The following is a 13,990-nucleotide window of genomic DNA, read 5'->3' as shown; positions in this document are numbered from 1 at the left end:
ATCTACATATTGGAAAACCATGTAATGAATTTTATTAAAGAAATGATTATATATATTCTGGGAAAATAAAGGAATTTTAGCTTTTGAATGTATTTCTGCTGACGCAGCTCTTCAGAATTTAACTGAAACAGCTTCAGGGGTGTGTGAAACCTTATTTTTGTCTTGGTCTATAAAATCTTCGTCTGTGTAAATAGCAGGGTGAAACAGAATGTCTGGAGGGAATTGTTTACTTCTGGTGCCAAGACAAACTAACAAACAAAAAACAAGGCAACAAAAACAAACCAGTAAGATAAAAACAAGTGGATGGAGCCAGTGGGATTAACAACAGCTAGAAGTAGACAAATAAAAGTAAGTTTTAGTAGGGTAAGCAAAAATGTATTAGTTTAGGTTAGTTATTGTGATGAATGCATAAGAACATTTTAGCCAGGGGTTCAGAATAGATAGGTACAGAAATAACTTGGTAACTGAATCCGGGCAAAGTTATGGAACAGGGTGTAAAAGATAATGACTGACCAGGGCCAATCAGAGGGGGGTCCAGGAGAGCCATTTGGCCTGGGCCTCAAGCACAAAGAGAGCCTCAAATTTAGAAACGTGTTAATTTTTTGGCATTTGATAAGTTTTGCAACTTGTTTTTATGCACATCCCTATCGGACCAAAATGTGACACACTCTCTCAGCTTAGAGCTGCAAATTTAAGCAAATAAGAGATGTGATTTGGTAAAAGACTTTTTTTTTGCACAGAAAAAGGCTAGAAAAGCATTTGTTAAATAAAAAATATTCAAATTCTCTCCCTTTCTCTCTTTTTTTTTTTTTTGGTGCCTTATTTTGTTTATGTGTGTCATTTTTTATTTGTATTATAGCTAGGGGCCTCAAAAGCTGGAAATAGCCCGGCCTCTGAGAGGGCCTATGACTGACAAGAGAGTGGAGAAGACACAGGCAAAGAACAGAGCAGAGACTAGAGATTTGAAAAAGTCACCCTGTCCCCAGTAGAAGTAACTTGATCAGTTATTTCTCTTGCCTTCTCCTTTTTTGCATGTATCTGTGATTCATGGGTGGTAACAGTTTCATCTTAAAACAATCAGAATAAATGCTACAAGAAACTGTTTAAGCATAAATTGGACTGGATCTCATTTGTCACCCAACATGTTACTAAGGCTGTATCAGCATTAAATTATATTTCATTCACACTGTGCCCAACTTAGGTTACAGTGCACGAACTTTACCAAAACAGATTGCTGCTGTAGGACGTGAGTCTCCCAAAGCCACACTAGCTCACACGTTATAGGAGAGTCCCGTTATATTGGGCAACTCTCCAAATCACAGAAAGCTTGGTTCTCTAGAGCAGTACTTCCAGCCAAACGACTCATATTGCTTAAATAGAAGAGCAGGCTACCTCTAGGGATAGAAGCTTGGCACAGCAGCTTGACTGACCTGGCAGCTAACAAGAAGGTAATGTTTCGAGAAGAGGGGCCTCAGACAAATTTTAAAAGATTTGGTTTAATCTTTTTTTATAAAACTTTGATTAACCTCTAGTGGATGAAAACAGATGCATCTCCTTTCTGCCCCACCTTCCTTTCTTTCCTTTCCCTCCCTTTTGTCTTTTTTTCTCTCTATTTTTCAAAAAAAAAAAATCAACAAAACACAAATAACTTGACAATAAACTGATTTACACCAACAGCAGCAAGTCATACCTATCACCCCACTTTTCCAAATTATTTAAAAAGACACTGCTGTGCTCTCTGAAATGTTTACTCAAGAGAGTAAGTCTAATTTTGGACAAGGAGTAAATCTGGCTTTTGAAACATGAAAATTTATACAGGGGTTTAGAGAGTACGCTAATCAACAAGAAGTACTTTAGCACAGAAGCACAGCTGATGAGTTTATTGGCAAGTACATTTTCTGAAGATTAATCATGGTAACTTCACAACTGAAGGATAAGAAAATAAGATGAGAGTAAATAAGATGCATTTTTTATTTCCATGCTAGTGGGAAGGGACAAATGCTTTGATTTCTGATCAAGCCCTATTCCTTATAGTTTTCCAGCAACAGTTAGCATAGAGTGATGAGCCACCTTTCTCTGAATAATGTCTTCTTCAAAGAAATGCATATACCCAAAGGGACAAAATTAGAGTGCAGTCCCACATTACAGTATATGAAACTTATTTTGTTACATTCCAAGAGAACACTTTATGGCAAACAGTAATTTTGTGCATGGAGAGATGAACAGATGAGCCACTATGACTAATAGATAAAAACACTCAGTTTTTTAACTGGCCTTCAAGTTTGTATTGCGTGAATCAATCACTGAAGTTAGTCTGTAAAAACCACTGTACCTAATCTGGTGTTCAACCTTATTTCTAGATGTATAATTTCTTCAGATGTTAAAGCCTTTTTGCTACCCTCAGTATCTGCTTCAGACTATGAAGCAACTGAATTATTCCCTTTCTTGCTACAGAGCATTTGAGCAGAAGGAAGCTCTCAAACTATTTATTTGAATTATATGGTAGGAAAAAGAATAGCTGAAAGCAGTCGCCATATTGACCATCAGCTTGGTAAACACTGAAAAGTACAGACACAGGAATAAAGTTTGTGACTGGGAAACAATTGAGATATTTCTGATAACAAGTATTGATTGGCACATAGAGATAAGCACGCTTTAAGCCTTCAGATGCAAGAAAGTCTCAGCTGATGGAAATTATTATGGATTTGCCAGTTCCATTTTTAAATGTTTCTGGAACAAATGAGTTTTACTACTTTGGGACTAAAAATCAGTCAGTCCCTGTGCAATTTATAACCAGTCGGAATCCCTGTCAGTTCATGTGTAGACTTTAAGATGTCCATCTTGCCATCATGAGTCCTGAGTAGTTTAGGAGTACATTAACTCAGAATTGTATGCATGTCAAAAATCCATCAGATCTTTAAGGAAATTTACAGTCTGTCAAAACTTGACAGTATTCAAACATTCAAAAATTCAGATTTAATAAGTGCTAAAATTAACATCCTATGTCATCAGAAATGTTGTGCAGTAGATCTCATCAAGGGCTCATCAATTAAACAACTAGAGCAAGTCATTTTCCAATATTAACGTATTTGATTGCCAGCAGTATGTATGTAAGTAATCTCATAACGTTCATTTTTAGGTGAAATTCCTGATTAAACAGAGATCCCTACTGTAATCAAAGACTGATGGTATGATATTTTCCTGATATTTGTATTTTTGTTTATCTGACCTCTGTAAAGACCTACATACTAAATACTCCCAGGAATGAAAAACAACTAAAAGATTTCAGTCTCCAGGAGAGACCAAATATAAAAGATGTTACACGCTAATTATGAAGACACAGGAAACCTTTTCTTTAAGGTTTAGCTATGAGTTTTAGCATCTGGCTACAAATTTTAGTAACAAATTTTTAGTAACAAAATTAGGCAAACGTCAAAAAGATGAAAGACAGAAGTGTACCAACCCAGTTGTGTCAATACAAAAACTACGATAAGCACATGGGTTGAGATAGAAGGAGTTTCCTTTAGGTATGTCCATTAACTATCTTTTTTTAACCCAGTTCATAAAATTATATGGCTTTGTCTGAAGAAATAAAAATAAATTCCCCACAACACTCACTAAATGCTATATTTAAAAATAGCAGCAAATGTTAAAAAGGCTCTCTATTATTTCACTTACTAAATGTGTTTCTCTAAGTCAAAAGCTAAAATCCAACTCTACATCCCTAATGCAACAAGTTTCTTTTCTTCTCATTACTTTTACCGTACAAGCTTACTTGTCACTAGCTTTTTCAAAACAGCATTTTTATCAAAATAGAAAGATAACATAAAAGCTCTGCATAGATTGTAAGGGTTAGCTATTCCTTATTAGGTTTTAAGTAGCAGAAACTACTTCTCCAAAGAAAACATACTGTAATTATTGTACTCAACAGGTAGCTTCAGTAATCAGGCCAAAAGCAACACAGTCGTCATGTCATTCTTAAAGATCAGCATTTTCCCATGCTTCTGCATAACAAATGCGTTGCAGATTAATTGAAAGTGTACAGGCCATCTTAGAGCCCAAATTAATCCGAGCATTTGATATCCCCTTCACTTCATATGGAAATGCCATTCAATGGCACCATTTTCATAGGGACAAAGTGTTTTTTGATAACAAGTGGAATGTAAATCTCATGAGAAAGAAATCAATCCAGCCCAAAGAACTCCAGACTATTGATTTATGTGCATTATAATTTCACAAGCTTGAAGAGAATTTGTAAATTAAGGGGGAAATGATTACATCCACAAAACAGCTGCTATATCACTGCTTTCTTTTTAACAGTATTATGAAAAAAAGAATAAGCAAAAGTTATACTGGTTACATCACAGTCTCCAGGAAAAAAGCTCATTTAAATCATGAATTGCATTAAAAATGGGAAAGGCAAAAATTAATCTCCACAACAGGCAAATTTCCTAATAAAGTACACTATTCTATTATGGTCAGCACTCTTAGCAACATCTGTACTGTAGTTAAAGGTTGTCCATGGGTTTCCAAAGCACAGGGACTTATTCATATGCATTTAACTTAGTCAAACTTCCCACATTTGTTCTCTGCTAGAGTGATATTTTTGGAAGTTTGAGCAAAAACAGTTCAGATGTTTTCAAATAAGATGACCATAATCAAAGACTTTTGACATACAAAAATATTTGCAGTTTTGAAAAGCTCAGTATTGCAAAGCCCAAGAGTTCAAAAACCAAGAGGTGGAGCCCCAAAATTATGAAATTTTTAAAAAATAATATTTTTGGTCTGGCTTCTCTCTTTTGGACTCTCCATATGCACCTCAAAGCTTGTGTGTGACAATTTTACAGAGCTGCTAGATCTCACAAATTGACAGTGACCAAAATGATTTTGCTCCCTGTGGTAGGTGCTCTCACTAAAGTACACGAATGAAATCAAGGCCCCATTGTGCTAGGCATCGTACAAATACACAGTAAGAGACAGCCTTATTGTTTTACATTTGGGTCTGCCACTCTCTGGACACAGGGAAAAAAAAAATCTCTAACACTCTGATCTCCATCCTAAACACAGTTAATGTTTACAATACATTATTCTTGAAGGGACAGCTCACATTAACCCAATCAAAATAATAATGACACTGACCCTACTGCAGGGTGTCTCTGCCACCGTGGTGATACAGTAATCCCTAGCTATCTAGTAGTGTGCTGGTGTACTACTTACTCAAAGGCAATTGCAGTAGACACTCTTAGCACTAGCATTCAGTGGGTTCCTATATATATACATTTTCACAGATTCTGATGAAGTAAACAAGGATTGCTTTGTTAGGGCTGCCAAAAATAAGAAATACAAATATTCTAGTCACGTCTTAAAATGTCACAAAGGATAAACCAACTAACTCAGACTCCAAAAGGGCAGCCCAGTATGCGTTACAAAGTAGGGGCTCCTTAGGACTAATGCCAAGGATACTCCCTCCTGGAAAGGATCATGAGCTGGCCTGCAAATCCCCCAGCCAGAGTTCAGTTCTTTTGTCAGTCTCGTTTGAACCAGTCTGTGCACAACCTGTTTGTCAGATACTGACTATCCACTTATTACAGCCAGTGCTGGTACCCTTGCCAGCAACAGGCTATTTTTCTCAACCCAGTGATCCAGCCTACCCTCTGCATCCAACTCCAAGGCTGCCCACTATACAGCCTGCTGTTGTCTCCCGCTAGGGCCTGCTCCCTCCTCCCCCGTCCTTTTGGGGGGTGGGAGTGTATTGAAAACTTTGTTTTACTAACAAACTGAAAATAATCCACAGGCACTAAAGTTCTCAATCAATATTCTACTGGCACTGCGCATAAATGCATAAAACTGAGTGTTCAAGAAGGTAGAAAAAACAAAACAAAAACACTTCATAAAATATTTCCCCCACACACATATGCAATAGCCCTCACAAAAATGGCTAAGCCACTTTGGCTCAGCCTTTCAAAAAAATTAATCTGAAAGGAGAGAGAGCCTGGAAATTTTCAGCCCAAAACATGAATGTCACTTAAGTGTATGAACAGCTATAATAAAGGGTTAGAATGTAAACTTCATAGTGTGAGTTGTAATTATTATTTATCATGGTTCAAAAGCATCATCAGAAATTCTGCAAGCTGTTATATGCTTCACCCATACTGAGCCTTCATGAAGTTATCAGAGCTCCATACACCCACAGGGATCTGCCCACACAGCAAATTGCACACAAAGAAAAAGGGTTTTACTATAAACAAAGTAACATAGCACAGAATGAATACAATGCTGTAATTTACTGATGGGCCTCCACCAAAGACATAAGAATTCAGCACCAGAGATTAATAAACAACAGTAAAGTAACAAGAGCTAATTCTACTTTATTCACTCCAGTGACACCAGTTATATGTACCTTCTATTTGAAATGTTAACTTATAATTCATGAATTTACTTTTCCTTTTCGCCAACATCAAACAATTCTAGGTGTTATTCACTGTTAGCAAATTAGTATTAACACTGTCAGGGACATCAATGAAAACATTACTATCTTCTCTCCAGGTAGAGTTTTAACTGGAAGTGAGGACCAGCACTGAATACTGCCCATTCTGGGCCCCTTGGTAGGTGTAAGCGTGGGGTTAATCTATTTTAGGGGAAAGCACTACATTTTTTTCTGACAGGCTGATTTAAGAAAAAAGGAAGGTGCACCGCAGCAGCTGTTTGAAATGTTATATTAAGTTCCAGAGTGGCAGCAATGGATTGACAGAAAACAGATGAGGTGGTCAAAAGTGTGCATAATAAATAGAATTTATCACAGGAATATCACCACCACATCAATTTTATGCACATACATGTGCACACACAATATCATATATACATACACATATTTATACACACACACGGACATTCATATAAAACTAAAATCATTTAATTTATTCTATGATATAACAACAAATAGCAGCATGCAACAAACCTGGCACAAAGGAATTTCCATCCACCACAGATAAACCATTCTAAGCCTGTCTTTCTGTGAGAAACTCTGGCTCTTGGTAAAGTATGGTAATCACTTTCATCATTTTCAAAGCCTTCTTCCGACATCATTAGTGGCATTTCATCCAAAAGGGAGGACTCATCTTCCACTTGGTACCTGCTGAAGTTAAATAAGAGCACTAAACAAAGGTAGATGGTATAATAGCGGTATATTGACTATCTATGAAATTCTGAAGATTGGTCTTAAATCCAAGGGACATGTTTCAGATTTCACTATATTGGAATTCTATAATAAAAAGTCATTTCAGTTTTAGCATACGACACGTGTGTTAAACGCACTCTCACAAATCAAATGTTTGCCCTATTTTGGTTTGAGTTACACTATCTGTCTTTTAAAGAACATCTCACATTGGTCAGCAAGTACCCTAATATTATAAACTGTTGTATGCAGAATGCCTTACCCAGAGTTTGCTAAACACTGTATAGATATTCAGAGCTGCATAAATAAAAATGTTTTAAGACTTTGGACATCCAACTTCATACTTTCAAAGGCCAATTTAAAAACTGTGTTATACCACATAATTTTTCTATGTTCAACAATCCTGTCAATAGCATCAATTTAATAGGTAAAAATTCAGAGGAAATGCAAATAGTGGCATTCAGTTACATGTCAGTGTAGACTAGAGTGTCAGATAAGGTACTCCCTCCCTGCTCATTTCATTTCCTTATAACCTCATTACCTGCTTTCCTGATATACCCCCCTTTCTGCTCTTTCAAGTGCAAGTTAGAAGCACTTCATTAGCATACAACTTTTACTTCCTTTGGTATCTTTGTCTCTGGCCCACAATTTCTACATACCATATCAATTCAGTATCGTTACCTGTAGTAAATACATGTATCTTATTTTAAGTCTTAAAAGGTTGCCAAGAAAAGTAAAGTCGTTTTGCAATAGCCGGTGAATCACAATAGATACCCCTATGCTGTCTATCACAAAAGTACACTAGGCAGATTATGATCCTTTCTTTAATAGGCATTGAATGATACAAAAAAAAGTTTTACTAAGGCAGATTATTGACTTTTGTACCCAGATATGAAAGAGGTTCTGTACTTTGAAAGATTTTGCTCCACTTTCACTACCTTTTCATTGGTATGAAAATACGAAGACAAATAGTGTGACAAATCCCAAATTATAACTCAATCTTTTTTGATGAATCTAATCCCTCCTTTTACAAAGTTGCCTTTATAAATTATAGTATTCAAATAACTAGATAATCTTCTTAGATACTAGTAATTCTAATCAACTTTAATGTCAGCCTTCAACATGTATGGTAGGAGTACACACAGTATATAATCAAAAGATACTGTAATTTCAAACTAACAGGTTCCATGTATGTAATGGCCAACAGAGACCGGATGAAGGAATGCTTGCAAACTATAAGGCAAATTACTGTCAACTGCTTTAGCATCTGAAGAAGTCAAGCACAACTACATTTGTAAATGATACTGCTTGACACTGTACGCTGATTTCACTGACAAAAGTTAACTTGTAGTATTGAGTAGACCTGAGCTACTGCACTTGGGAGTTAAAAATAATTCTAATAATACAGTAAGCATGAATAACTATTCACCATTGTGATTAAGTAGTGAGTCTGGAGGGTCAAAACTACCAAATAGTAGTTTCTGCTTAACTGAGCTACTTAGTGTTCAAATACCTGCATGTTCTTCTAATAAAATTAAGATTAAGCAGACACAAATATGCACTCCAACATGATTTCTACAAGAACTTTAAACCAGTTTATTGTCATCTACCTTCATCCTATTCCTATCAATGAATATTTCTAGTGTGAGGGGAATAGAGAACTGAGATTAAAATGGAGACAAGGAAACAAAACAGTATCTCCATACTCTTAGCATGATACCTTTGTGTCTTTGGGTTGTTGTTTTTTCCCCTCCAAGTAAATGAACTTGAGAGAGACCACAGAAAATTTAAGCCCAATATGCAGTGAAAAAAAAATCAGCCAGTCACACAGAATCACAGCATTTCACATTCATTTAAGGTATGGTAGAAAGGAGAATGTCTAAAATATGCTTCAATAACATTCTAATTCGAATATGCAAACATACTGTTTTCCCCTCCCATTCCCTTTCTCTTATATAGCACATAGTATAGTATATAGCCATTATATAGCTCAATTCACTAAGTCATGTTTTTAAAACATGATCTGTAAAATACTTTATGTTATTTTCAATTAACTTGGGCCTTTCTTTTTGCTTCTTTGCTTCTAACACAAATACAGGTTATGCTGTCTCAGGATTTTCTTGTGAGCTTTAACACCTTAATTCAAGCCATATATTAAATCTTTAACAAAAGTTTTCTTTATCCAAAATGTCAGGTCACTGAATATAAAAGGTGTTAAATAACAAAGTACAGATTCTCTGGAGTGCTGAGTATCCACTGTGCTCAGAAAAGATATAGGGAAGCCTCTTACAGTTGACATTTTTAAAGTGGATCTTACTCGGAGGACTTGCTCCAGCACTCATTAGCTTGCAATGAGCCCCAAGTGACCATACACAAGCTGAGAATAACCAAGCACAGCACTATGGCTGTGCCCTGATGCGCCTGAGCCCCTCCCTGCTCTTTACCATTAGGACCAAGGAGTAACTAGCTGAGAGCTAACCCACAAAGGGGGAAACTTTCAGCCCAAACCCAGCTGCTTTTCAACTCTTTTGTGCTGTCAAAGCTTTGGAAAGGGGCTATAACACTACAGATTCTGGCTTAAAGATGTCAACACTGAGGCTTTGTCTACACTACACAACTTTTAGTGACATGGCCATGTTGACACTGCCGTGTTGCTGGAAGTCGGGCAGTGTAAACGCAGTTTATCAGCACTTTTGCCAACAAAACACTTCACCCACTATGAGAGGGGTTTGTGCTGTCAACAGGAGAGCGCTCCTGCCAACAACAAGCCTTTACACTGCCACTTGCCATGGCAAAACTTGTGTTGCGGGGGGCATTTTTTAAGCACCTGTGAACGACAAAAGCTTTGTCATTCAATTGGCAGTGTAGACAAAACCTCAGTCTGACTAAGAGTCCCTTCCACTAGTTCAACCTCCTTTGTTGTTTTTACGTTCCCATTTCACTAGTTTTTCAGATAGCTCAGAGAGGACCTGAAATTCTAATGGAGAAGAAAGAAAGCAACATGACACAAATTTAAACCCTGTGTTAGCACAAGCCCAACTTTCCCATGCACGTCACTTTTAAGACTGGTCTTAGATTATGATTTCTTAATACTCCGATACTAAGCAATATGCAAAGCAAGGCTTCTAAACCACAACACAAGCCTTACTCAACCTACAGTAAAGATAAGCTACTGAAGAACCCTACAGTGGATATATAGGGCCCTTTGTTTTAGTTTTTTATTTTGGTTTGAAATTTCCCAGGAATTTAGTTATTATTTTGAAAATTAAAAACTGGTTGAAAAATCAGTGGCTAAATATAACCTCATAGTTTTCTGGGTAATTATTGGGGTTAATATTGAGGGGAAAACAACTAAAAGAGAACAGTAAGCTTTCGAGTATACTTTAAAAGGATTCAGAGTAGCAGCTGTGTTAGTCTGTATTTGCAAAAAGGAGTACTTGTGGCACCTTAGAGACTAACCAATTTATTTGAGCATAAGCTTTCGTGAGCTACAGCTCACTTCATCGGATGCATTTTGTGGAAAATACAGTGGGGAGATGTATATACATAGAGAACATGAAACAATGGGTGTTACCATACACACTGTAACCAGAGAGTGATCACTTAACGTGAGCTATTACCAGCAGGAGAGCGGGGGGGTGGGGGGGGACCTTTTGTAGTGATAATCAAGGTGGGCCATTTCCAGCAGTTGACAAGACTGTCTGAGGAACAGTGGGGTGTGGAAGGGGGAACAAACATGGGGAAATAGTTTTATTTTGTGTAATGACCCATCCATTCCCAGTCTCTATTCAAGCTTAAGTTAACTGTATCCAGCTTGCAAATTAATTCCAATTTAGCAGTCTCTCGTTGGAGTCTGTTTTTGAAGTTTTTTTTGTTGAAGAATTGCAACTTTTAGGTCTGTAATCGAGTGACCTGAGAGACTGAAGTGTTCTCCAACTGGTTTTTGAATGTTATAATTCTTGACGTCTTTGTTGGGCCTGTCCTGTAGTAGGTGACTTCTGGGTACTCTTCTGGCTCTAAGGTGCCACAAGCACTCCTTTTCTACTTTAAAAGGAGAAGAAAAAGAAAGAAAGGTGAGAAACTATGGTCTGGGAATGAATAGCGGTGAATGAAGTATTTGGTAGTAGGCATTCCATGAAAAACTATCTGGGCACACAGTACTATTATCTTCTGTTTCCAGCTCAAAAGTTTAATTTGGAATCAGCTAAAAATGTAATATTTTATCATGTAAACAATTGCTATAGAGGACAGATTTTTTTTTAATCATCAATGGGAAATGAAGTGGTCTACACAATTAAAAACTATAGGGAAGTTGTTCACAAGATAATATGTTAAGATGGGTTAAGGTAACTGCTACCAAGTTTGAGAACCTCTGTTGAGAAGAACAGCATGGTAGAAATTAATAAAAGCATATATGTGAGAAAAGTAGTAAAAAAAAATTCCCATTACGTTAGTGGAATGGGATGAGTGGGAAAAGGGGTTCAATTTTTGTGCTGAGTTTGCAACAAGATATTGTAGGAGAAAATGAAGATGAGATTCAGCAGATGGAAGAGATGTCAAGCCTGGAGATCTACAAGTCATCAGGAGCAGAAGAAGCCACAGAATGAATGAGGTTGCCCAGGAATGAACTGTAAAGCAGAAATATCCAAGGACAAAGACCTGACTCAAACCAGAGTGGTAGGAAGAACCAACAACTGAACGAAGTTAGTAGAGCGGGGAAATAATGTAATCTGGAAAAGAAGATGTTAAAGGGAAAGAACAAATTTGTATAATAAAGATGGCATCTGACGGCACCAGGACAAGAGTAGAGGAAGTAAACAAAGTGTAAACAAAAACTGGGATGTTTTAGGACAAATGCATCATTTAAAGAGGACAGTGAAGGTATCGAGAGAAGAGTTATAAAAGAGACCATAGAATCAACCCAAGGAGAGGAAGGTAGTGAAGTATCATCTAAGAAGTTGGATACAATGTAGGATTGGAGATCTAAGAAAAAATGCAAAATGGAGCAAGGGTAGCAGGTCGTACTAAGGCAGATGTGCAATACAGGTAAAGAATCTAACTGAAGACAAGATAAATTGAGGAACTGTTCCAGACTGAGAGGTCAATAGAGAAGGTTTCGGAACAAATTTATATATTAAACAGTAAAGTCACCAGGACCAGCTGGTATTCACCCAAGAGTTCTGCAATTTTATATTTGAGTTTCTTCAGAACAATTAACTATGCTATGTAATCCATCACTTAAATCAACCTCTGTACCAAATGACTGGAGGATAGTTAATGTAAAGCCAATTTTTAAGAAAAGGCTGCAGAAGTGAACCTGGGAATTACAGGCTGGTAATCCTAACTTCATGACTAGGTAAATTGGTTGAAACTAAATTGGCTGTGGAAAGAACAGAATTAGCATACACAGATGAAAACAATATGTTGGGGAAGAGACAACATGGCTTTTGTAAAGGGAAATCATGCCTCTCCAATCTATTAGAATTCTTTAAGAGTGTCAAAAAGAATGCGAACAAGAGTGATCCAGTTGATATAGTGTACTTGGATTTACAGAAAGACTTTGACAAAGTCCACACCACAGGCTCTTAAGCAAAGAGCTACCCAGTGGAAGGAAAAGGCTGGGGTAGAGACCATCGACTCGTGGAAGTCAACGAATGGCTACGCAGGTGGTGTCGGAGAGAAGGCTTTGGATTCTTTGACCTTGGGATGGTGTACCAAGAAGGAGGAGTGCTAGGCAGAGACGGGCTCCACCTAACGAAGAGAGGGAAGAGCATCTTCGTGAGCAGGCTGGCTAACCTAGTGAGGAGGGCTTTAAACTAGGTTCACCAGGGGAAGGAGACCAAAGCCTTGAGGTAAGTGGGGAAGTGGGATACCGGGAGGAAGCACGAGCAGGAGCATGTAAGAGGGGAGGGCTCCTGCCTCATACTGAGAAAGAAGGGCAATCAGCGGGTTATCTCAAGTGCCTATACACAAATGCAGAAAGCCTGGGAAACAAGCAGGGAGAACTCGAAGTCCTGGCAAAGTCAAGGAATTATGATGTGACTGGAATAACAGAGACTTGGTGGGATACCTCCCATGACTGGAGTACTGTCATGGATGGATTTAAGCTGTTCAGGAACGACAGGCAGGGCAGAAAAGGTGGGGGAGTTGGTTTGTATGTAAGAGAGCAGTATGACTGCTTAGAGCTCAAGTATGAAACTGCAGAAAAACCTGAGAGTCTCTGGATTAAGTTTAGAAGTGTGAGCACCAAGGGTGATGTGGTGGGAGTCTGCTACAGACCACCGGACCAGGGGGATGAGGTGGACAAGGCTTTCTTCCGGCAACTCGCAGAAGTTACCAGATCGCACGCCCTGGTTCTCATGGGAGATTTCAATCACCCTGATATCTGCTGGGAGAGCAATACAGCGGTGCACAGACAATCTAGGAAGTTTTTGGAAAATGTAGGGGACAATTTCCTGGTGCAAGTGCTGGAGGAACCAACTAGGGGCAGAGCTCTGCTTGACCTGCTGCTCACAAACCAGGAAGAATTAGTAGGGGAAGCAAAAGTGGATGGGAACCTGGGAGACAGTGACCATGAGATGGTCGAGTTCAGGATCCTGACACAAGGAGGAAAGGAAAGCAGCAGAATATGGATCTTGGACTTCAGAAAAGCAGACTTTGACTCCCTCAGCGAACTGATGGGCAAGATCCCCTGGGAGAATAACATGAGGGGGAAAGGAGTCCAGGAGAGCTGGCTGTATTTTAAAGAATCCTTATTGACATTACAGGGGCAAACCATCCCAATGTGTAGAAAGAATAGTAAATATGGCAGGCGCC

General features: G+C 38.1%; 1 protein-coding gene across 4 annotated transcripts in view; it reads right to left on the bottom strand.

Annotated features, from left to right (window-relative positions):
- Positions 1-13,990, bottom strand: part of ATP9B (ATPase phospholipid transporting 9B (putative)) — a 295,180-nt gene that overhangs the window by 260,972 nt on the left and 20,218 nt on the right. For 2 of the 4 annotated variants that reach the window (XM_084621950.1, XM_084621952.1), the window contains exon 2: positions 6,959-7,135. In XM_084621950.1, the coding sequence (XP_084478076.1) occupies positions 6,959-7,135 (177 nt within the window). The remainder of the gene's footprint in view (positions 1-6,958; positions 7,136-13,990) is intronic. The other 2 variants (XM_084621951.1, XM_084621954.1) reach the window with 1 other exon arrangement.

Source organism: Lepidochelys olivacea (assembly GCF_965140295.1).
Source record: "Lepidochelys olivacea isolate rLepOli2 genome assembly, chromosome: 2".
Classification (NCBI taxonomy): domain Eukaryota; kingdom Metazoa; phylum Chordata; order Testudines; family Cheloniidae; genus Lepidochelys; species Lepidochelys olivacea.
This window is presented reverse-complemented; position numbering and strand designations above follow the sequence as displayed.